Source organism: Xenopus tropicalis, chromosome 6 (assembly GCF_000004195.4).
Source record: "Xenopus tropicalis strain Nigerian chromosome 6, UCB_Xtro_10.0, whole genome shotgun sequence".
Taxonomy (NCBI): Eukaryota; Metazoa; Chordata; class Amphibia; order Anura; family Pipidae; genus Xenopus; species Xenopus tropicalis.
The window spans coordinates 45540082-45565562 of NC_030682.2; the positions used below are offsets into that span (position 1 = coordinate 45540082).

Here is a 25481-nt window from a genome sequence, read left to right on the forward strand (position 1 = left end):
TTCTTAATACCTCTATTTTTATATCCTAGCTAATTGGGTTGAAACAGAATTGGGAAAAGAGACATTAACCTGTCACCTTCATACTTTTTGAAAATTGTCTATAAATCAATACAGATCATGGCAGCCATATTTCCCAGTAGTCCAGATAGTTTTTGAAAATCATTCATCATTTTTTACTAGCCCCGCATCCCAAATGGCCAATAATATAATCTGTTCCAGATTAAAACACCTTTTAAATCCTCATATATGGTTATCTATACAAATACTGTATAACAAAGGATGTATGCATTTATGCCTGTTTTTATTTTATTCATACACAGTAAAAGGAGACATCTAAAATTTAGTTCTTTAAATTTCATTTTGTATCTGCTTTCATGGCATCTAGCACATATCTTATTGATTCAACAGATACTTCTCCTTTCGGATGTTCCTTTGCAGCCTTTTGCCACAATTCTTCAAAATCTTCACCAGAAATGAACACACCAATATTATTGAGTATTTGAGCAATCTGCAAATAAAAAGCACAATTGGTACAATTAATTACCTTATCTCCCAACATTTTAAGTTTTAAAACATTTTGACCTATAGTAACCAATAAGCAGGTAGAACTCACTGGTTACCTGCTTAAACACAAATAGGATGCTGGTTGCTATTGGTTGCTGCAGTGGGCAAACGTAGTGCCTTTTACTACATATGGGCAGGCCGACTACTGGCAAAAACGTGCTATCAAGAATGTTGACCAGATGGTCAGCACAAGCTATGGCATTTTAATAGCTGATAAACAGTGACAATTGAAGGGTATAAAACCTATGAAGGAATGTTAGGCATTTTTGTAACCTCCCTTTCCTAAAGGCTTTTATGAATATGAGAGGCCATGACCCACTTGCATCACTCCCTATTTTATTATCCTTTCCCATTTGCCAATTGTTGCCAGCTAATAGTATATTAAAAACTTTGTGAATTTATTCTTAGATTTATTTTTTAGGATTATGTTTTAACACAATACTAAAATTAATATAATAAAATGGCCATGTCCTACATCATCAGCACTACACGTGAAGAACGCTAATATAAAATGAACATAATATAATATAAAATCTTGAACAGTACTGATTTATACCATAAATACATTATTTACAGTATATACATTATTTTTCTATTTGTTATATTTTTTTATATTAGAGGCATATTAGATCCAAAAATTTGCCTAACGTGAAATAAAACAGAAGAGGTCATTTACCAAGACTCAGGAAAAATGTGCATGAGTACTATGGGGCACAAGAGCACCCTCTGGAAGCACTTCTTCCCTGGGTTTGGCTGCTCTCTGCTCCTCGCAGCAGATAAAAAAATTTGGAACAAGGTGTAGAGGGTAGCATCAGCGGGTGCAGACCAGCTCTGTCCTATGGCACGCGGTAAGTACAGGGCACCTTTGGGGTGATCACCTTTCATTTAGATGTACAAGTTAGGGGACAGGTGGGGGGGGTGACGGGATGTCGCTCCCTGTCCTCATGAACACTAAATATAGGCATTCATTATTTATTGGAGTGGAGATATTTATGTAGCAAGGAAGCAAAAGTGGAAAAACATGGCCAACAGTCTGTTTTTCGTACATTACACATTGCTTTCCCTGGCATGAATGAGCCCTAAAATGATGAAAAATTCCTTTTGTGAAAACATATCATAAGGACATAGTATTCTGACATAAGGTGAATATAGATTAGGCAGTTCCACCAAACTTGCCCAGACTGCCTGACAACAGTTTCAATTGGTCCATTAACCAATAGTAAAGTTAAAGGGGCTGCACCTCTCCAGCTTCCCACGTGATCTGCTCAAAAGCTATCAGTCATTTAAATGAACAGATCACTGCTATTAATCCATCCATATTTGTTCAATCGGCACAATTCTATCTCTAGTTGTAGTGGCTTTGTTACCTCCTTTTTTGAGCGTGACTTAAAAAACTCATCTTCATAGATCATGTGCTGGGAGAAGACTGATGGACAAAGCAACCCAAAGACGCTGGATTCATCTCCATAATTTGTTTTATCAGTTAGTCTGCGAAAATGAGGAGGAGTAATATCCGTGCGAATACTAGGTAGTCCACATGGGCGATACGCTGAATAGAAAAAAAGTTGTAAAATTTTTCAGTTTTTGAAGTGAGTTTACTCATTCCAGCAACACACATCTCTCTGTTTTGATTGTGCTATAATTTTTATAGAAATGTTGTAGAAACTTTTGTAGAAATGTCTCCTTGGACAGACAGAATATAGATAACTTTGAACTCTTCCTAAAGTGTACATTGTGATAAAAACATTTAACTGATTCACACCTTCAGTTAACTTAAGTATGATATAGGCAGTGATATCCTGAGATCAGTTGCAGCTAGGGGCAGATTTACTAAAACTCCATAATTTCTCTTTTTTTTTTATTTTGAAATTTGACTAAACTCGTTTTCACAATTGTCTAATATTTACTAAATGTCACAAGGAAAAGTCGCTGCGAGTAAAAAACTAAACTTTTTTTAATTGTTACAGCCAAAATCCCGACTTTATTGAATTGTTGCTGCAACATGATGCATAATAAATCTCAGAAAAGTCGATTTTTTTCTCTGCAACTTTTTGCACTAAAAATTAGATTCAAGTTTTAAAAAAAAATTGATGGTTGGTAAATGGGCCTCCTAGATTGGAATGGGTTTAATTTATGCTAGCAACCAGACAGTGGTTTGAATGACGGATTGGAATATGAATAGAAGAGGGGCTATATAAAAAAAAAAGTAATAAAAAGGAACAATAAAATTGTAGGCTTGCAAAGCATTGGTTGTTTTTGCCTGTCAGGGCCAAGTTTGCCCAGGAGTAGTAACCCATAGCAACCAATCAGCAGGTAGCATTTACTGGTCACCTGTTTAAAAACAAACATCTTATTGGTTGCTATGGGTTACTGCTCATGGGCAAACTTAGTGCCTTGACTTGAATCATAAATTAACTGAAAGGAAAGCTTTAAGGGCATCTATCACCCTGAAATAGCTTCCCCTACCAGAGGTGTGGGCTAAAAGACCCTGACTCCAGTTGGGGGAAACCATAGCGTGCTACAGTACTAGGCTGACCGCAGTAGGAGGGAGCTCTCAGCGAAGGGAGCCATGTTGTGGCACTTGCATGTACAAAACAAGCAAGTGCCACAATGCGATCATTAGGCGCATGAGTGTGACGTACATGGGTGAGTTGCCTCCACCACTCCTAAGTCATGCACGTGCGCATAATGAGCTTTATGATTATGCACATGAGCACTAAAAACAGCCCCCACTGGTACTAGGCCTTCCGCACCGTTTTTTGTTTTTTTTTAATCTATTGTTTTCCTCAACACGAGTGTGGGCTCTATTAGCCTGCACCTCTGGTGGGGGAAGCAATTTCATGGTGATTGGTGCCCTTTAAGTCACTTTCTTGGCATCCTCCAGTGACTTGGATCTCATATGTCTCAACTAGTTTTCTGGGTCTGCCATCTTCTCCTGTTTTTTAGGCATCCCCTGGGCCTTAGTGAAACTTTCAGACTACTGTACTGCATTTGCACCAAATCTAAATGGCATGGGGGTGCCTAGGAAGCTGGTGGGAGGGTATTTCCCTTTCAATAAAGGTAAGAATCACTGCTAACACCTTTAGCCAAATTATAAAGTCAAAGGCTTACAATGGAAACCTGGGCCGCCCACAACTGCGCTGATCTGAGATGAAGTTGTACGATAATTATCTAGTGCTTCATTTGCTACTTTTGACAGTATTTTTAATGGTTGTTCAGAAGCTGCTTCTTTAGGACATTCAGTTTCTGATGATTCATCAGTTCTCTCCTGGTGTCTTTTAATAGAAGAATCTGGAGACCAAGTCACATGTTTTTTTCCTGCGAACAAAGCAGAAAATTCCATTGTTAGGGCAACACCAGCAAGAAAAGTTGTTGGCGGGGAATATACTTATACAAATTTATATATCACCGTCTATAGGCAATATTCATTGAAGTAAAGCATGTCATCCATGGATAGAGATGTCAGGATCTATGAATGCCAGAATGCTTGGGTGATGATTTGGATCACCATACAAACGTCTATTTTAAATAGGATTGTCTGCCACAAGGTACTGTTTTTTTTATTTTACAGAAAATAACAGGAAAAATATTATTTGCTTAAAATGGACTCTATAGGAGATGGACTCTACAGGAGCTTCTGGGTTGGGTTTTTGGATAAGGGTTCTCATATGTAGCCAGCACAAAATTCAAAACATGAAAAATATTTTTAAAAAAAACCTTGTTTCTTCGGATGGGAAAGATCCCATAGTGAGCAATACTATAGTAATGGCAAGCTTCATTGTTTTTAGCAGGGATCCAGTAGCTAGAACCTTGGATGTTTTTGCAGCACAGGCTCTTATTACTGGAGAGAATACCTTGCTCTGAATGAAAAAAATATCATCAGTAATTGAGCTGACAATAGGTCAACGTGAAATTTATTCTACCCTGGATGTTAAGGTATCTAGTGCCAATTATTTCAACCTGCTGTAATGTCTTGAAGAATTTTGGAAATTGCATATCAAAAATAAATCAAAAAGCATCCAAAGACGAGAGAATTACGTGGTTTGGCATTGTACATGATGCTACATATTAGGAAAGATTAAAAGACGAGCAGGGGTTTTGTGAGACAAGGAACATGAGATGTTTGATGAAAACCTTTAAAAGACTTTTAAATTGAACAAGGAAGACACATTTTGATGGAATGGAAGCCTAGAATAAGAGAACACAACATCAAAGAGCTACTGTTAGTTATCACTGTACCTCATGGGCTATGTGATGCAGAAAAAGCATATGCTAATACAATAAGAAGTTTTGAAAAAGCTAGAATAGAAAATGTGATTCTCTTTAAGCTTTAATGATTTCTGCATTGCTCAAGCAGAAAAAGCAGGTCACTTGGTTTTTATGGTCATTTACTCTAGAGGAGGTTTATTAGTGGTGCCTGTTCTTAAGTGTTAGCTCAGAATTTTAACAGGAAAAAGAAGATAACGTGAACAAAATAAAACTGTGTGTGGTGAAATGGACTCAATATAAAATATAAATTTGAAATTTAGAAAAAAGTGAACAACATATACATTTAGGTCTGGTAAAAATGACTAAAGGTGGCCATACACGAGGCGATTTCGCTCGTTGTGCGATGAACGATTATATCGACAAACGATCGTATGGCGATCGAGTTCCCATACGATATGCCATCCACGGGCAACGATAATTCGGGAAAGATTTCGTCGCATCATTATCGTAAAATACGTACGATCGTACATCTACGTACGATCGAATGTCTTTGACTTCCGCTGCTGGCAATCGTGACATGCGCAGAGAACAATCGTTGAAAGACAAATGTCTGACACTCACACCAACTGGCAGATTTTATCGTTAAACGACCAAAATTTTTAAACCTGGCCGATCGATTTTGGGGACGATAATGTCGGCTCGTTTAGTGGGCCGACGATCGTTCGTACACCACCAACTATACGATAACTTAACGATTCCATCGGATCGTTCGGGAATCGGTCGTTTGTAAGTAAAAAATCGGTCCGTGTATGGCCACCTTAAATATAAAATATAATGATATTTAGACAATGAGAGATTAAAAAAAAGTAAACACTGTTCAGTAGCCTCTATCTTAAATCTGTCAACCTAAGAAAAAATCCTTTCTAATCATGTTAGTCAAGTAAAATGAGAGGAGAGCAGTGACACTGAGAAAGTGCTTAATGGAAAGTGAAAGTAACTGCCTGCCGCGCTTCTATGCATGAGGCATAGAGACAGGACAAGCGATATATACAGCTGTGATTTTTAAATACTATAGATATATAATAGATAACAATAGATAGTAATAAAATGGTTGTTTATAGTAGATGTTTTAATAGAACAAAGCATTTGGTTTCATTTTAATTTGAAAAAAAAAAACATGTTTTTACAAGTCTTAGCTTACATAAAACTACCATTATGGTAGCACAGTAGATTCCATTTTGGTTTCCAATATGCAAAAAAAAAAACATTAAGTGGCACAATTTTGAACAGCACTTGCAACAGGAGATTTAATAAATAAGCGAGCAGTTGAGATAAAATTGGGTGCCAGGTGAAAAAATTGGTGAATTTACAAAAGTGGTGATATTAAGACAAAATAAAAGTGGAGACAGATCTATCTCCACTTTTGTGAATTTATCTTTTAAACAGTTTTTAGATTTTCCAACATTTTTTTATGAATTTGTCTTTGTTGGCGTGCCATCAAACACAGTCCCACATCTACATGAGTCTTCTAATAATGATTTTACCAGCAGGATTTTGCATTTTAGTTGCTAGTCATTTGCATGGTCATTTACTCTAGAGGAGGTTTATTAGTGGTGCCTGTTCTTAAGTGTTAGCTCAGAATTTTAAAGAAAAAGAAGATAACGTGAACAAAATAAAACTTTTTAAATAAAATTTAATTTTTATCCCTTGAGTTAATGCCCTTTTTTATGCAAGACAGCACTTTTTTTGCTTTAGTAGCCACTGAATGACACTGCCTGGAATTAGACAACTTCTTATCAACTTGTTATCCATGAATCCCTGGTCTCTCCAGCAGTTGCATCTACCCTTTACTCCAAGAGTACTTGTTTTTAAAACATGCAGCAAAGTTACAGAAGTGATCTCAGAAATTAACCATACCGTGTCTGTACAACCTTTCTTCCAGTTCTTCAACTGCCATTTTATCTTTCCAGTTTACAAATCTAATAAAATCAGCAAAGTTGATTAGACCATCTTTATCTACTTCACAATACTGGAGAATAAATTCAAACAGGTCGATATGCAGATCCAGTCCAAACTGAACACAAGTACTTTTCAGCTCCTCCTTAGTGATTTTTCCAATACCATTCTGAAAATCAAAATAACAAATGGAAAATTAATGATAATATAACCTCTACTTGTAATATCATTTACACTAACTGAACTAAATCTAATGTTATCTAATAACATATGTATAGGCAAATTGCAATTCTGTTCTTTTAAGAAACATTATGGAGTTGGATCAGGTGTTAAGTGGTCTACTGCTGTCACTTAACATCAATTTAGAGACACAAGAGATAATTTACTGATTCCAGGAGTGCAAGTGCTAGAGCACTTAAGAGCACAAGACCGCATCCCTTAGTGCTCACTTAAAAAGAACCATAAACCCTGGGGAATGCAAGCACTTTGCACCAAGACCAGAGTAAAAATTTGGTGCAAAGAGCAGCGTCCGGAGGTGCACATCAGCCCTGTCCTTACTGGGCCCCATTATGGCCTGCACCTCCTGTGCTCCTTAACTCCTTTTAGTTGGGGGAGGGTATGGGTGGGTGGTGCCTCACCAATGCAGTGCTGACTGAAAATGCAATTAATTCTTTGGGGAAGTTACAGGGCGGGTACTTGTGCTTATTTCTAAAAAGTGATTGGGGGCTATTTTTTTTTTTTTTTACATTTTGCACGCTACGTTCTGTTTCACAAATGAGCCCTACTGTCTTATTATAATTGTGTCAATTTCTTATACCCCACATACTAAATGTATCCAAAAAAACAGCTGCCTTGAATGTGAAAGTATTATCCCAGAGCCATTACAAAATGCATTATTGAATTTGGGCTTTTTCCCTGTTATACAATCAGTTTGTTGGCAGAGAGCTTACTATGCCCCACACTTCCAAGTTACGATAAAATATGTGTACAAACAAGTATTACTGGATACTGTATATCAGACAGATTTACCATTTTGGGCAGTAAATTATTTTTATTTCATTCCTCTACAGATTTGCTTAAAAGAGAACTAAAGCCTAACTTAAGAAGTGCATATTTATCAGCTCAAGGCAACCACGGCCCTTTAGCAGGGAAGATGTGTCTCCAAACATGCCCCCAGTAGCTCCCCATCATCTTTTCTGCTGATTCACTGCACATGCTCTGTGCTGCTGTCACTTACTGAGCTTAGGGACTGACTCAATATAAGGAATATATAGAATATAAATGTCAAGATATAAGGCTGATTGGTAATAAATTCAGATTAATTCAGGGCTACACAGACAATTCAAATGCCCAAAGTGCATTCACAATTTAGGATGTTGTTTTAAATCAGGGATCCTCAAACTACGGCCCGCGGGCCGCATCCAGCCCCCAGGTTAATTTACCTGGCCCCCCGCTGCATCCTCACTCCTGGCAGCGGAGAGAGGACTCAGCAGGGAGTGGGATGGGGGAGCTGAAAGGGAGGACGGACGGTGCTGGCAGATAGAGGGTTCAGCGTTGAGTGGGAGGGGGGAGCTGGGAAGATGGACGGAGCGGAGGGAGTGACGAGGGAGGACTCATCAAGCAGTGTGAGGAAGGACGGACGGAGCGCAGGAACGGCGGAGGGGTGGTCTGTGGAAGAGAGAGGATGCAGCAGGCAGCGGGAGGGGGAGCTGAAAGAGAGAGAATGCAGGAGTGGGCCATAGTTTGACACATGGGGGTTCTTGGTGGTCCGGCCCCCCAACAGTCTTTGGGACAATGAAAAGGCCCCTTGCTTAAGAAGTTTGAGTTTACATGCTACATTTATTTTGTTAATTAATATTTTAAAGACATATTCAAAATGTTTCCATCTCCTCACACTGAAAACAACATATACAAAGATTACAATGACCTGACCAGAGCCATTAAGAAATATGCTTCCTTCATTCCAACCCATTTTACAACTGTCTGCAGTCACGTAATACATAAAATAATATTTAATTAAAGAACGGAGGAGATTTAATGCATTTTTAAGTGTTGACTTTGTAAGAAAAAAAATGTAAAGCAGAAGTATAATTTGCTTAATTATCCCTTAAAATAGAAATGTTGAAGAGCTTATCCAGCTATTTAAAATGAGAAGTCTGTAATTAATATAAACTGTAGAGCCCTTTTTTGCTTGTTGACACTGACAAATACTTTTCACAGATATTAAGACAGACATGCCTTCACCTTCACAAAATGTCAATATATGACATGAACAAAGTTTTTGATTTTTTTTTCCAAAAATGACAAAAAAAAACAATTTTATCCAGTAGGAAAAATCTCAAGCCATATCTTCTTTTATAAACTTTACAGTTACCATACTTTTTGTTATCTTCATAGCTTTGGACTTCCAATATTAGGGATCAGAAAGCTATCATCTGTCATTATGCTCACTATTCCGCAGTTTGTGTCAACCCTATTAAAATAAACCCTTCCTGATTAAATCTGTGTAATGCAAGCAGTCACTAAAACAGTGCCCTAATGCAAAGTTTCACAATAAAGCTTTGATTAGTTGGCCTTCTAAATGTGACTTTTTCAGTAGCCATTTTTACATACCTTTCATTTGTTTCTCTCCGATATCCAGCTCTTTTGTTATCATGGGAAGAGTTTATAAAGGCTTAGGGAAGGTAAGCCTCCCCAAACCAGCACCAAAGAAATTCCTATAACAGGACGGGACTGTACATGAAGTTGACACTGCATTTATCCTGCTATGTGTTGTGTGTCTATTACATATGTAATCAACTCTGTATTTATACTACCATGTGTTGGGGGAAAAAGTTGGTGAATTTTACTGTGGAGAGCTCTACTTTCACACTGTGATAAATCTGCCTGTTATTCCATGTTAGTTATACATTTTTAAAAAAGTGTCTTTATGGATTTTTATATAGCATAGAATATTGATGGCTAACCTGTGCTGAACTAATACCTCCAACATCCTTCAATTGTCTTTTGTAAATCAGAGAATAATGGGAATTGTATGAGAACTCATTTGATTATTTGGGAATTGTTGCTTTGTACTTACCTTGTCATAATACCTAAAGGCTTCCAGTAATAAACCAAAGTTTTCATAATTTGTGCTCTTGAAATGTTGGTGAACAGCAGCCCGAATGGCTCTGTGCTTGTCACTCCCACACAGAAAATTCTTAGCAGTTGTAAAATCAAGAGCATCTTTTACGCCTAAATTAAATACATTGATTACAGTTATTCTCTGTTGATATTTTGTCTAATGTTATTTTTTATTCATATTTGTACATTCAATAAAAAAATTTATAAAAATGAAAATGTTATTTTTAGGTGTATATACTATTATGTTGACCTCTATAACTATATATTTGGCACAATAACAGTATAGTTATTGTTTATATAAAAACAACTATCTGCCAGCTGATTAAAGGAGATCTAAACCTTAAAAACAATTGTAGCAAGAATGACATATTTTATATACTGAACTTACTGTACCAACCTAAAGGTCCAGCAGGCCTATTATAGTAACAATATAGACATTCAAAGATGTGCACAGGAGGACCCCATCTTGGATTTTCCCAGGAGTGTCAGTATCACTCACATGCTCAGTGTTCTATGGGCAGCTGTTAAGAAGCTAAGCTTAGGGGACCTTACAAATTATTAAGCAGAAAATGTGGTTCACGTCTCAAAGAAGCTGAGGCTAAAGATCTGATTATTACATTCTCATGCAAATTGAACTGGTTTCTGAGAGTGTGAATTAATTACTTTGTATCATGACTTTTATGTTCTAAATATATACAGAATATCTTGAGTTGGTCCCTAAGCTCAGGTAACTGACAGCAGCACAGAGCATGTACTATAGCAAAAAATGGGAAATTGTGCTGAACAAAAAGTAAAAAAACTAAAAAAAACACAAATAATAAAAATGAAGATCAATTGCAAATTGTCTTACAATATTACTCTCTACATCATAATAAAAGTTAACTCAAAAGTGAACAACCCCTTTAAAAACTTTTGTAAGCAGTACATAATCTTAGATTATGTACTGTAAGCAGAGAAGTAACATCAGTAAGGAGATACAACACTTTTACATTAAATTACCTTTGAATAAACCATTCCCCAGAAATTGCACACAATCTCATATTCCAACTTTGAATCTGATTTCCATGAATGTAAATGGGAGCAATCAGATCATATTGCATGTAGTGACAAGTTAGCCAAGGTCAACAAGTTTTCAGTTCTAGTGTGAATGTGCCCTTAGGTTTGGTACTAAATTATCTGAAAGTGATTCTTGCAGTCACCACTATAAACGAGTTAAATTATATATACACTATACCATTGGCATTACACAAGACAAATAGTAAACAGTATTTCAATACCGTATTTTTCATGCTGGGTGGGAATGCCAAAGGTGTGATCTGGTGGAACCTTCATTGTATCTGCAATGCTGGAATGAAATATTTCAAGTAATGTAATAAATACTCAGCAATTTCATTTTGTTTAGGCTTGGTTAGAAGTGTAATCAAGCCCTAATCTCTGAACAAATATATCTCATGCAAAATAAATGAAAATAAATGAAAAAAATGCTATGTCTTCTCTAACCCTTCTTTAAATTATGTATGTTTCACTCTCAACCCACCCTAAAAATCAAAATGAAAAGCATTTTATTTTTAGATTAATTTACTAATTTGCTGGCAGAATTGTACAGTTCAGTTAGAGGTCTTGTAGAATATTGACTCTTGGGGCATGATTTGATCCATCCTCCAAGAGACTAAAACATTGATCATTATGGATTCAGTTAGCCAAAGAAGAGAAGAGAAGAGATTTTTTGGGATTTCTTAGGAGGTTTAGTGGACAGCTGCATTGTGCTTTCCTATCTGATGCGAAGACCAATTATTAAGGGTACAGCCTCTACAGTTGCAAATGTTATTGTACTTTATTGTACTTTCCACCTCCCAATAGTTCTTTATTTTGTATAGAAAAAATATCCCCCCCATTCCAAATGTGAACAGTGCTGTTAAAACAAGAGATTATGAACTCTGCATAAAAACTTTTTACTTCTCCATTGATTGTCCACATCTCTGGCTTAAATATAGGGTGCAATTCTTTATACAGGGGGTTGAACTGTCACAGTTAATTTGATAATCTTCCTATCTATTCTGAGGAACCAAGGAAGTTGGAAAATCAAAAAATCTTATTAATGTTATCAAAAGTATTTATAAAAAAATACTATACAATAGGTATATTATACAATAGAGGGTCATACACAAAAACTGAATGATGCACAAGAGGACCGGGTCCTAAGGCTAAAGCTTAATATATTTCCTAATTTAAAGACAGAATGTATATTCAATACTATTCATAATAACTAAACTCAAGTTGAACATGGGTGTATATTTACCCTTTACATAATACTACTGTGTGATCAAAACAAGCCAGACAACGAAAGGGCTAAATATGTTTAGCAGATGTGATCACGTGTGCTCTCAAACAATAATACTTACGGGTCACAAACCTTCCCTAGCTGATGCTGGAAACGCTCTCTGAAATTATCAACCCCTTTAGGAACAATGTTTGCACGTTCCTTCCTGTGGCAAAAAGGAATAAGAAAATTAATTAACTGACTAGGCTGCATTGCTGCAAAGGCTATTCTTTCTTAGAAAAATCACCTGTCTTTAGCCAAAGACTAGTGACAAATAAGGTATAATATTAATTTAGAACTTGTTTTCTCTGCCATGGATATAATATTATGATCAGAGTAAGGCTTTGCTGCTTTTTTACTGTAAAACTAAAAGAAAACATATATTCAAATATATTGTTCCCTGCAGTATAATACACAGTATACTGCATAGGACAGGCTCTGCAATGTATTTCTGGAGCACTGGAGTATTTGATATTCACAGGGGTGCTGTACAATGCACTGCTGGGCTAAGGTGGGTAGGGCTATATACTACTAGGTATGACAACTGTGATACCTAGTAGTATATATAAAATATAAGGGTGCTGGAAGATATCTAACATACTGTTGTATTTTTCAGTATACTGCAGAAGTACTGGGGAATTTGTAAGTAACTGTCCTTGTCCTCAACTCAAGATGAATTTGTGGTTGTTAACCATTCAGTATGAAAGCTGTTCTAAGTGCTGATGAGGTGCTGTTCTAAGTGCTGGATATATACAATGCAATGCAATACAATGCTTTGGAGGGGTTCCTAATCAGTATAAAGTGTAACTGGATCTTTGGAATATCAGCTGGGGCTTTAATGGAGACTGGCAATGTACTGTGGGAAGGGAGAAGTGCACTGGAGGCTCTGTAAATCAGAACAAAAGCCAAAAAAAACTAGGGTTCTTATGTTTAAAAGGTAAACGTACATTTTTGGCCAAGAAAATAATTTATTATGTGAAGAAAAACACCTACATTTTGGTTTCATAAAGCCACCGCAAGGACCGTGCAACATGCCTGCCATCATTAAAATGGGGGGTTTCAATCCCAAATCTTTTGTTCTTTCGGTATGTTGTGCAGTCATATTTCCTGTCTTTTGGTTCACCTGCAAGATAAGAATGATGATATATAAACAAAGGCAAAATAAGATCACACAGCCTCCGCAGCTTTGCATTATTTGGGTGGCTGAAATTCTTATTTCACTAGCTATACTACCTTCTGCTTATTTTATATAAACAGTATTTTCCTTAGTTTTACAGATAAAAGATCTTAAAGAAAAACATTGCCCAAATATAAAGGAAAACTAAACCCCCAAACAATGCCAGACTCTATAACAATATACTGCATTAAACTGTTGTATGTAAAACCTTGCTTTATTTTAAAAAATCATTTTTATAAAAATATACATTTTTAGTAGTATGTGCCATTTGGGTAATCCTAAACAGAAAAAAAAAGTACTAAGTGCACACAAACAAGCCAAAGGCACACATATATGCTAGGCCACATCAGCCAATGAATGGACAGAGTTCTGCCTTTTGCTTCTACACTTCTTCCTGTTACAGTTAAATCTACATTATTTCTGGTCATGTGATCTCTGAGGGAGTACGAGGGAGTACACAGCCCATCACAAAATTCTGGAGGTATAGTTTTCAAGTCAAGTAAAATACAAAACTTATAATATAATGGAAGTTACTCTTTAACCACTGTTAAAATGTAAAACACCAATAGCCACTGTGATATATTAGTTATGACATTTAAAGGTTTAGTTTACCTTAAAGTTATCTTGCTATTAATAGTGTTTCAAATGGTCTTCATTTTCTAAAGTTTTTTAACTATTTGCCTTTTTCTCCATTTTTCCAGGTTTCCCTCAACAAATGTACTCTTATATTGGTATACTGTAAATAATGGAACCTAACACATACTTAATGAAATAATATGTATTAATAAGAGAGAGAACACAGGAAACATGCAAAATAAGGCTAATGCCAGACGAGGTGTAGGGTGGATATTTTGGGCAAGCAGAAAAGCGCTTGCCAAAAATACCCCCCTATGCCTCCAACATGTGCCTGCACCCGAATGAATTGAATACGCTTGGGTGCAGGCACATGTAGCCGAAATACGCATAAAAACGCAAGACTTTCAAACTCGTTTTTATGCGTATTTCTGCTACATGTGCCTGCACCCGAGCGTATACCATTCATTCGGGTGCAGGCACAAGTAGGAGGTGTAGGGCGGAATTTTCGGTGGCATTGTTGCTAATCAGTTACAAAGCAACTCACTCAGCTGTGCAGCTTCTTACAAATATGTCAAAATTCTGTATAGTTCCAAAGGGACAACTTGGGTCCTCAATAGCAGCTGTTTGAGGTGCACCACAGGAATGCTAATTGCCAGGTCTGGTTTGCTTTGTGTCAGAGCAGTGTGGTGACAGAGCCACTTAAACTAAATAGGTGTCACATGCCCAACGTGCTGGGAAAATATTTTATGTATGAGCATTAAAGTACCAAGGATATATTCTGTATTATATACTTATTTGTGTTTATAATGCAACTTACCTACATCATAATCATTGTGAGTCACAACATACAATTGGTGTCCCTTCTGAGATTCTTCTTTCAGTTCTTGAAAGCTTTTAGGAGGGTTTATAATAGTGGAGGCAGATATATCTTGAATTACAACAAAAGAAACAACTTATTGAAAGGTTAGCTTGCTATAAACTATTGAAAGAAACACCAATATACAAAATTCTACAGCCCAGTTAGCTCTTCTATACTGAGATGTGCCTCTTTTCATCCCAATCCAATAATGTAACCATTCAGCACCAGTCAATTTTTCACACATAGGTAAGCATGTTGCCATGCACGTTTTCAACATTTTGCATTCTTTTACTTCAGGAATTTTCTGAGGGTAACTTTCAATTTACATTTGATGCCCACTTTTGTGCCTAGCACTTTATATAACTTTAGTAAAAGTTAATATAAATTTTTATATTCTCTACATATAGTAAGGTAGCCTTTAAAAAAAACATATTTGTATAAAAAGTACAGATTCTAAAAAATACAAAACTGGTAAATGTCTTTGTACACTGTATCAAACTGCAAATCTTTTCTAAGCCTCCTTAAATAATCATTATACTACAATGCACTATATAAATATATACATACATGTATATCATGGCTGCATGCAATAATCCAAATGTCCAAATCAGTCATGCCTCCCTTGTTAGTTTTTGGTCAAGTGTCTGCATTCTACAGGTTTGCAGACCAGAACTTTTGTAGCACCAAGTGTATATGTCTGAGTGTCATAATGGCCAAGGGATAATGTCATCCAAAGAGGAAAGTAAAAGTAAGATATTGAAGAAAGAAATTTGAGCAAGGACACAGTGGGGTCATTTATAAACACTGGGCAAATTTGCAATCAGAAATTTGCTTTCATTGTTCTACCTGCAGCTGGCTAGAAAAATACAATCACAGCATGGTTGCTATTGGTTACTGCCCTGGTACAAATTTGCTCACTGTTTATTGGTTCTTGGAAGTTAGCAATCCTATACAATGCATTTTTTATATTCTCAACTGGATTCCACTGCCCATAGTATGCTTATACACAATTCAACTGATATTCTAATAATATGTATATCCAGCATGCATGGGACCATAGTTTTCTTTCCAAAATGTGTATCTTCATACCTTAAATCTATTAAAAAATCTTTTAAACATTAAATAAAAATAGTGCTTTGCCTTCACTAAGGATGAATTATCTTATTTGGGATCAGTTATAAGGTTATGTTTTATTATTACAGAGAAAAAAATGAAATATGTTTTAAAATGTTAAATTATTTGATTAAAATTGAGTCTATGGCAGTTGGCCTTCCCATAATTCAGAGCTTTTTGGATAACAGGTTTCCGGATAACAGATCCCATATTTATATGAGACTTTGGAATTAGGGTGTTCTGAATATAGGGTCTTTTCTTAATTTGGAGTACTGCATCTCAAGGCCAATAAAATAAAATTATATATTAAAAAAAATAAATCAGTAGGAATGTTTTGCAACCAGTATGGATTTATGCAGCTTAGTTACCATCAAGTAAAAAGATACTGTCTGATTATTAAAAAGATAATAAACATTTGTAAAAACTGTGTGAAAATTACAGTGCTGTGATCCTGTGCTTTTTGGATAATGTGCTTAATTTCCTTAGGTGTACCATACACATAGGGGCTGATTTACTAATCCACGAATCCGAATCCGAATGAGAAAAATTCGGATTGGAAAACGAACATTTTGCGACTTTTTCGTATTTTTTGCGATTTTTTCGTTGCCATTACGACTTTCCCGTAAATTGTCGCGACTTTTTCGTAACCGGTACGACTTGCGCGAATTGTCGCGACTTTTTCATAGCCATAACAAATTTCGTGAATTGTCGCGACTTTTCCATTGCCATTATGCCTTTGGAGAATTGTCCCGACTTTTTCATTGCCATTATGCCTTTGGAGAATTGTAGCGACTTTTTCATTGCCATTATGCCTTTGGAGAATTGTAGCGACTTTTCCATTGCCATTATGCCTTTGGAGAATTGTAGCGACTTTTTCATTGCCATTATGCCTTTGGAGAATTGTCGCGACTTTTTCATTGCCATTATAACTTCCGTGAATTGTCGCGACTTTTTCATAGCCATTACGACTTTCGCGAATTATCGCAACTTTCGTATTTCGTATTGAGAGCTCGAAAAAGTCGCGACAATTCGCGAAAAAGTACCGATCATTACGAAAAAAACGCATTCGGACGCTTTTCGGACCTTCGTGGATTAGTAAATGTGACCCATAATATAGGGGCTGATTTACTAAGACACGATTTCGAATCCGAATTGGAAAAATTCCGATCGGAAACGAACATTTTGCGACTTTTTCGGATTTTTTGCGATTTTTTTCGGCGTCTTTACGATTTTTGCGTAAAAACGTGAGTTTTTCGGCGTCTTTACGATTTTTGCATAAAAACACGAGTTTTTCGTAGCCATTACGAAAATTGCGCAAAGTCGCGATTTTTTCGTAGCGTTAACACTTGCGCGCAAAGTCGCGCCTTTTTCGTAGTGTTAAAACTTAAAAGGTGCGACGTTTCGCGCAAGTTTTAACGCTACGAAAAAATTTCGACTTTGCGCAACTTTCGTAATGGCTACGAAAACTCGCGTTTTTACGCAAAAATCGTAAAGATGCCGAAAAACTCGCGTTTTTACGCAAAAATCTTAAAGACGCCGAAAACTCGCGTTTTTACGCAAAAATCGGAAAGACGCCGAAAAAAATCGCAAAATTACCGATCATTACGAAAAAAACGCAATCGGACGCATTCGGCCCGTTCGTGGTTTAGTAAATGTGCCCCATAGTATCATGATATTTATCAAGTCTCATACAAGCTGAAATACATAAAGAGAACAACCTCTTTTACTTTTCTGACCAAATGTCATTTCATTGAGATCTATTGTAGCAGGCAAAGCTTTTGTTTGGTCAGGTTGTTTTCCCAGGGGGCGTTGCTGATGGCTAGTGTATATGGCTTCTTTCCTGTCGTTTAGTCTATGCTGGAAGAATGTCTTGGGAGGTAGGTTAATAAGGGCACCAGCCTGTGTAGAAAATAAAGACAGAGAAATATATTCTTTAGAATTATGCAGAATTTTATAATAAGTGTTCATTTGAAAGCAGAAGTTTAAGCCTAAACATAATTCATACTAGAAACAAGATACATTGGCAGGGCTTGAAGATAAAAGGTGAGACCAGTTGGCTATCGTGGAACTTGGAAACCACCTAGAATTTTTTTTTTTCTCTTTACTGGTATTTCTCCTAATATTCACAATGGACCACAAACTCAGGAGTCAGAGTCCACAAAAGATTGCCTAGTCCTTATTAAATTAGGTGGTTTTTATCAAGTCCCTATAATATTTAAGGAAAATATGCTTACTTTTCCCAAGGTAACAAAGTGTTGTACACAAGAACCAAGATATGTTTCACTTTGTCCAAATACAATATAATATTCTAGTTTCTTGGCCTCGGAGTCACTCCTCATTAGCTTACACTTAAAGAAGGGCGTGTGCTGACACCATGCGTGACGTAGTCCTCAACACGTGAATCATTTGCCTTGCCATAGAATAAACGTCGAGCACCAGGATTTGGACGCCTCGTGTTCAAAAACTTCTGTACCACAGGGGGGGTGTTAGTCTGCACAAAATGTTATAAAGGATAACATGACAAGTTTATTAATGATGTACCGGGCAATAAAAAAAAGTAAAAATGATAAAACAAATATGACCTCCTAGGGTAGACAAAATGCAAAGACAGCCCTATATCTCCCTTCCAATCCATAAAATAACTTGCACATATATACCTGCATTGCATATATATTATGCAGAATGCTCAGGATCTGAGGTTTACTGCGCAAGGGTCTTTCTGTAATGTGAGGCATCATGCCTTATAGCAACTTAAAAATACAAGCATGTGACCTGTATACAGAATGCTCAGGACCTGGGATTTCTGGATAAGGGGTCTTTCCATAATTTGGATCTCTGTTTAAGTCAACTAAAAAATAATTTAAACAATAAATAAACCCAATAGAATTGTTTTGCTTCCAATAAGGATTAATTACATCTAAGTTGGGATCTAGTACAAGGTACTGTTTTATTATTACAGAGGGAAATCATTCTTAAAAGTTTGAATTATATTATTAAAATGGAGATGAAAATGTAGAAATCTAATCTAAAGAAAATAAAAACTCAATTAAATACCCATTATACAGTGCACATGTTTCAAGTTTTATTGTCATATACAAATAACAATGAAGCATCATAACCGCAATTAATTGTTTTTTTGACCTGTGTTCCTCCCAACTTTACATAGACAAAATACAAATATTAAATATAATAAAAGTGTGCAATAAAGTATTTACAATAAAAAAAAATGCAATGAAATATTTGGAATTGTGCAGTGAGGATTTAAAGTGGCTTTGCTTAAAGTGACACTGTGAAGAGTCCAGTAGTTATGGGGAGTGTGTGTTGGTGTGTGCAGAATGTCAGCAGTTCAGAAGCCTGATGGCTTGTGGGTAGAAACTGTTTCTGTATCTGCTGGTGCGAACTGGATGTTCCTGTACCGCCTGCCTGATGGTAGGAGCGTGGCCTGATGGTTTACAGTATATTAACAACAAAATACTTGCAAAAAGTTGAAAAAAATGCATCATATTCGTTTAAAATACATGATTTTTCACTGTAATAAACTTCTAGCCTTGCATTGGCTTACCCTGGGATGAATTTCAACCAAGCAGCTTGCTGCTCTCTCTCCAACTGGGAAAAGTTTCCCTGCCTGCAATGACAATGCCAAAGATTATTGAGAAAAGATCACTGAGAAAGTGTTTATTAAGTCAAAAAAATGATCCATTATAGGCCCCTATGTAACCACAGGTGCAGAGAGCAGGCAGGTATAGCTCTAAAAAAACAACTAAAGCCCATGTGATAAAAAGTAGTGCATAGATATATTATGAATATCTGTATATAAAGGTAATGCCTTAGTAACAGCTGGCTGGAGACATGCATACCAATGTCAGCAAATACATGAGTGGATTAAGTTGTGGCCCTTTTTATTTCTATGCAGTTATGGAAATCATTAGCTGAATCAAGGGGCATGTTAGCACCATCCAGTTATACACACAGGAAGTTAGCTGGGCTAGAGTTGGAAATAGTGCAATTGTGTGCATGTATTGAAATCTTAGTTAGAGGTTTGAGCACACTGTTGTTGAAGTATAACACTCAATTGTACTTGGTGTACCTGGTGGCTATAAAGCAGGCCAAAGCAGGACATATTTAAGCACTGTTCATGTGCAGTAATGTCCAGCCACACAGGTGTCAGTGGTGGATACTAGCACAAATTATGAACCAATGTAAAAAACATAAAGACTAGATGCACTATTGTTGAACTTGAACTCAACTCCACCTGCAGCTATATAGACTGTACACACTGAAACACAAACCTGGCTGGCAAATGTGACAAAGAGAGAGTGCAGGACCCAGGTGCAGCTCAACTGGTGAGCACACAGTGACAGTCCCCAAAATAGTGTATATAACAAGAACAAACGAACAAAAATGCCCATCACAGTCATGCCAAGTAGTATGCAATGCTACCTGGCCCAATGCTGCTCATATCCTTCAACAACCACCTACTCTTGGTTCCTGCCAGTCCCACATTTGCAGCCCCCCCACCACCACTGCCAATGGGATAATTAGCCAGGAAAAGAAATCCTGCATACACTCACCTATGCACCTTATTGCTCCTATAGCAGCACAACCTCCCCCATCCCCATGCATAAAGGTAGATAGTAGTGGCTGATGTTATTCACTGTGATGGGACTAGAGGAAGGGCTAGGCCCCCCACAATTGCACCCTAGGAACATGCCTATTCTGTCTACCCCTAGTTCTGGACCTGATCCCATACCAGGTCTTATCATTTGATTGATTAATAAACACTTTTTCTTGCACTGGCCAAGCCGCAAATTACGCTTGAAGCCAATTTTATTTATAGGGAAAAAGGTGACATTTATTTTATATATATATATATATATATATATATATATATATATATATATATATATATATTTAGTCACATAATATTAATCCAGTATGATTAAAAACAATAATTATAAGTGATACAAAATAAAATTAACTTGTTTGTATGTAAACAGCCTGTATTTTTGCTTTTTCTTGTAATGACTGGTCCAGTGGGCAGCATCTTGGTGCCCTGAGTCAGAATGATTAGGGGATCACTTTATACTTTATTTGACCCTTTGTGTCCAGTTCTGAATGCACAACAACCTCCTAAAACAGCACAGAAAGAAACAGATAAAAACTTGGCTAATGCTACACAGAACAGTAATGTAATAATGTATTTTCTTGTAATAATGTACTTTGTTTCTTATGCAGAATACAAATGCAGCCATAGAACAATGCCAGCATTGTATTTCTGTCCATTGAAATGAAATTGTTTATCTATTATAGGAAACAATGTATGAAATATGCATAACTACCTGAGTGTCCAAAGAAAAAGAAAAGTGTCCAGGAATTTGCAAGTATGACGGGTAAGTGAACTCTTATATAAGGTATTACAAAACAATCAAGGTTTGTCAGTGTCACAATCAGGGATGTATCATATTTTCCCCTGACAGAACATTGTCACACAAATGAGGACAATAAGGTTTTCAAAGGCATCTTAAAACATTATAAGAAAGCTACAATGAATGTCTAATAATATTTAGTGGTCACGATTGATAAATGAAAAATACACAACAAACATTACAACCAATGCATCGATTACTGTTAATACAGCCCCCAAGATACCAGTAATTCCAAATTTGAAGAAGGTTATTTACTAAGAGGGGGAAGTAGACAAAACCACAACGCCATTGCATGCAAGTACAGGTAGGTAATACCTGAATCATGGTAGTGTAGATTTGATCTTGCACCTTATACATAAGGTTCAGGTCAGATACATAGGGGTATATTTATCAAAAAGTGAAGTTAGAGCTCACCACAGTTCTCTAGAGTGAAATTCCACCATTCTCCATTCATATCTTAGCATTTTTAAATGTGTATTTATCAAAGGGTGAGCTTTCACTTTCGTTGATAAATACTCTTTTAAAAATCCCATAGAATTGAACTGAGGGTGGCAGACTTTCACTCTAGACTGTGGCACGCTCTTACTTCACTCTTTAATAAATATACCCCATAGGGTAATCTGTGTGTGAAATGGCTCCAGCATGCCTATGTCTACTCAGCGGAGTTAAATGGCATGCACAAATACTGCAGCATACTACACCAGAGTGGTATTATCATCTGGCAAGACAAGAATATATACTTATTTATATTTTATCATTATAACATTCCATATTTGTTCTGTTAATGTTTTGTTTGGATGTACAGCACTGAGCATACAAGTAACAATACACAGGGAACGCTGTACTGCAGAAGTGTGTCAGGTTGCAGTGACCGTATTGAGATGTAGCAGAGCTAGCTAATTGTTCCAAAAAGACTGGAAAAAGTGATATATGAGACTCTCTAAATGAAACATTTTGCAGGAAACATCTAGCTGCATTGCATTTCCAACATTCCCTATTTCTTATTTACTGCAGATGCATTTAATTAGTTATTAGGTTTTTTGATTCAACATATGTTTTGTAGCTGACTCTATCTGGCATGGTGGGAAACCAGTTTTTCTCACTTACCCATAATTTCATGTTAATGCGACATATACCACATATAAACTTAAGGTAAAAGCAGCACAGAACATTACATATCCACTGCTGTGCTTCAGTTTAGTTTCTGTGAGTTGTTCGCCACGCAGTGCTCTATATAACCCAAACACATAATTACAGTATATGAAATCCATTCCATATAAAAGTCACAAGGTACAATAATATATGAACTAGGAAGTTTACTGATTTACAGTACAGTATCTGTGAGACACACATACAACTGTTATATGCAATGAGTACACTTGTCCCTTCGCCAAGTATAAGGCTGCCCCCCACCCAAAGTGCAGAAGGACCCCTTAAACTGGCACAATGCAAACTTTTTGGGCCAGTACAATTCCTACTCACAGAGCGAATACTTGGGGATCGATCAATGAACCTGCCCTGGTAGATTGAGGCCAGCTCAGCCATTGCGTCTCAGAGGCAGATACTGCCTGTATACTGCACACCGGGGATCCTGGCAACTGCTAATTGTTTTCATTTCCTCGCTGCCTAGCAACATGCTCCTCCCCATCCCACACTCTGCCTGCTGGATTGTCTGCACAATATACACAGTCTAGTACAATTTACAGTTCATGGAGCCAAACTCTATATACCTGTCCAACCTACAACTTTGCCATTTATTTTATAAACTTTTCCTGTTTTTTCCAGCCGTCCTGCGTCCAGGAGGAGCAAATACATGTGTTCCTGCAGGAGTAGAAAAGGCCATGTAATCACTTTGTTTTCATTTTTAATTATCCATATTTTTGTTCTAGGAAAGGATTCACATCTCCAATCAGTGTTATGGGACCCAAGGCAGACCTGCCAAATAGTACCCCCCACTCACACATAAACCGCATGAAAACACTGCAGTTGATTTCTGCTTAGTAGCTGCTAAAATGCCCAAAAATCCTTATATTATTTGTGCCCCTTAATTCTTATAGCAGCCTCTTCAACTTTTATTTTAGTTAAGAAACCCATATTTTAGTGCTTTTGTTCACATTTAGCAGATCCATGTGAATACCCACCCCCGGATGGGCATCTGCCCAGGAGTATCTAAAAGTGTGCACTAAGACCCCACCTGGCTGCTAAGGTGGTGCTGACTGATTGTGCCATGACCCAGGTGGCAACGAAACACAAGCTGGCGATATGTTGCTGTATGGCGCAATTCATATTATAGATATGCAGACATTGCATACAGCAGAACTGTTTAATATGCCTGTGTGAGAAAAGCATCAACTTGCCCAAACTCTGGATGGCATGTCCCAACTAAATGAACTGCTAGCTTCTGCCAGATTTTAATTAAGTTAAATGTTTATGACAAACACTCTATCACCCATATCCTATGCTAGTACCACGGGTTGTGTTTAACCCTTCAAGTGCCACAGAACGTATTTTCTATATTTTGCAGTACTTCTAGGTTTGGGAGCAGAAGAACAGTTTTAAAGCTGCTTGTTTCATGGTTTTCTGCCTCCCCCCCAGCGCCCCCCACTCCTCTGGTTCCTGCATGCCCTCCAGGATGATCTGGCTACCTGCCCACCCCAGGTTAGTGTCAAACAACACACACTTATTACACTAATACACACTTATACTTACACACGCATAAATTATGGGGGGTTGAGGGCCTTCACATATTCACAGCACTTGCACACATACACATGCACACAATATGCATTTTGCCAAGTGTACACACGCGTACACAATTTAGTAGATTTTTTTTTTTTGCATCAGTTTTTTTTTTTTGGCTGAATAAAATGTTTTATTGACATAGCAGATAGCGTATTTGCTAATCACACTGTGTAATGCCTTTTGTGCATTTTATTGCATTTTCAGTTCTGCATACTCAAACTGGGATTCTGTCTGCAGATTTCACTAGACAAAAAAGAAGCATTTATTTTTGTGGTTTTATTGGATTTTAGTGATTTTATTGCATTCCGCATTGTTTTTTTGTTACTTGTTTTGCCCATGGACATTTTGTCTGCTATATCCTTTTGGGAGCCTCTGCTTGCCAAATAGTTTGGCAAATCTATGCAAATTAGGCATCAAACTGCTCAGTAGTCCCCTGATATTCATATCTATAATGTTTTAATTCATATGCACTATTTTCATTTGGGTGCCTCTATACGCCACAGTTTGGTAAATCTATGCATACTGGGCATCAGAATTGGTGTTCATATTTGGAATGTTTCTTGTTGGTTCACTACGAAATGTGGGGTATAGAATGGGGTAAAATGCAAGCTTTATGACAATTTTTAGAAATTTCATAAAAAAAAAATTAATTTATGGTTTTCTAGGGTCTCTTGTGGCACATAATACACATACTAGGTGCTTCTATTGAGGCAGCCAGTGTGTTAGACGTGAAAATTCATATGCACTATTTTCATTTTGTTGTGTCTGTACACTGCATAGTTTGGTAAATCTATGCATATTGGGCATTAAACTGTTCAGTAGCCCACTGATGTTCATATTTCGAATGTTTTATGTTGATAAGTTATGAAATGTGGTGTATATAATGGGATAAAATGCAAGCTTTGTGAAGATTTTCAGAAATTTCAGAAAACCCGTTTTGTTTAGCATAGCTTTGTAGTTTGCAGTAGAAAGATGTACTTAACCATTTTTGTTTTGCCAGAATGTGTACTTTCGGAAAATATATGGTTTTCTAGGGTTGTTAGGGGGTCTTATGGCACATAATACACATACCGGGAGCTTATATTGCTGTGGCCAGAGCGTCAGAAGTGAAAATTCACATGCACTGTTTTCATTAGGGTGCCTCTATATGCCACATCGATTGGTAAATCTATGCATACCAGGCATCAAACTTGGCATTCATATTTAGAATGCAAAGCCAAAAATAAAGGCACAAAATGACCAGTAGTAAACACTCGCCTAGTAGAAGTGGGGGGGTCCAGGTGCACCAGACCCTCAGCATAGGGCGCATAAAGCAGAAATCACCATGGGCATATAGGCACTCAGGAGACTCCACATGGGTCACAAAAAAAATTTAAAAGTCAAAAAGATTAAAACTACGCCCTACGCATTTTATGC

The 25481-nt window shown here is 36.9% G+C and overlaps 1 protein-coding gene across 1 annotated transcript; it reads right to left on the reverse strand.

Annotated features, from left to right (window-relative positions):
• Positions 1 to 282: 282 nt before the first annotated feature.
• Positions 283 to 22914, reverse strand: efhb (EF-hand domain family member B). Its single transcript, NM_001201467.1, is given in 13 exon segments — positions 283 to 508; positions 1932 to 2113; positions 3676 to 3882; positions 6691 to 6898; positions 9809 to 9963; positions 11130 to 11197; positions 12255 to 12338; positions 13166 to 13295; positions 14743 to 14853; positions 17616 to 17796; positions 18245 to 18388; positions 19460 to 19522; positions 22806 to 22914. Coding segments are annotated over 13 exon segments (1749 nt in total). The 5' UTR covers positions 22869 to 22914; the 3' UTR covers positions 283 to 355.
• Between the last annotated feature and the right edge of the window lie 2567 nt (positions 22915 to 25481).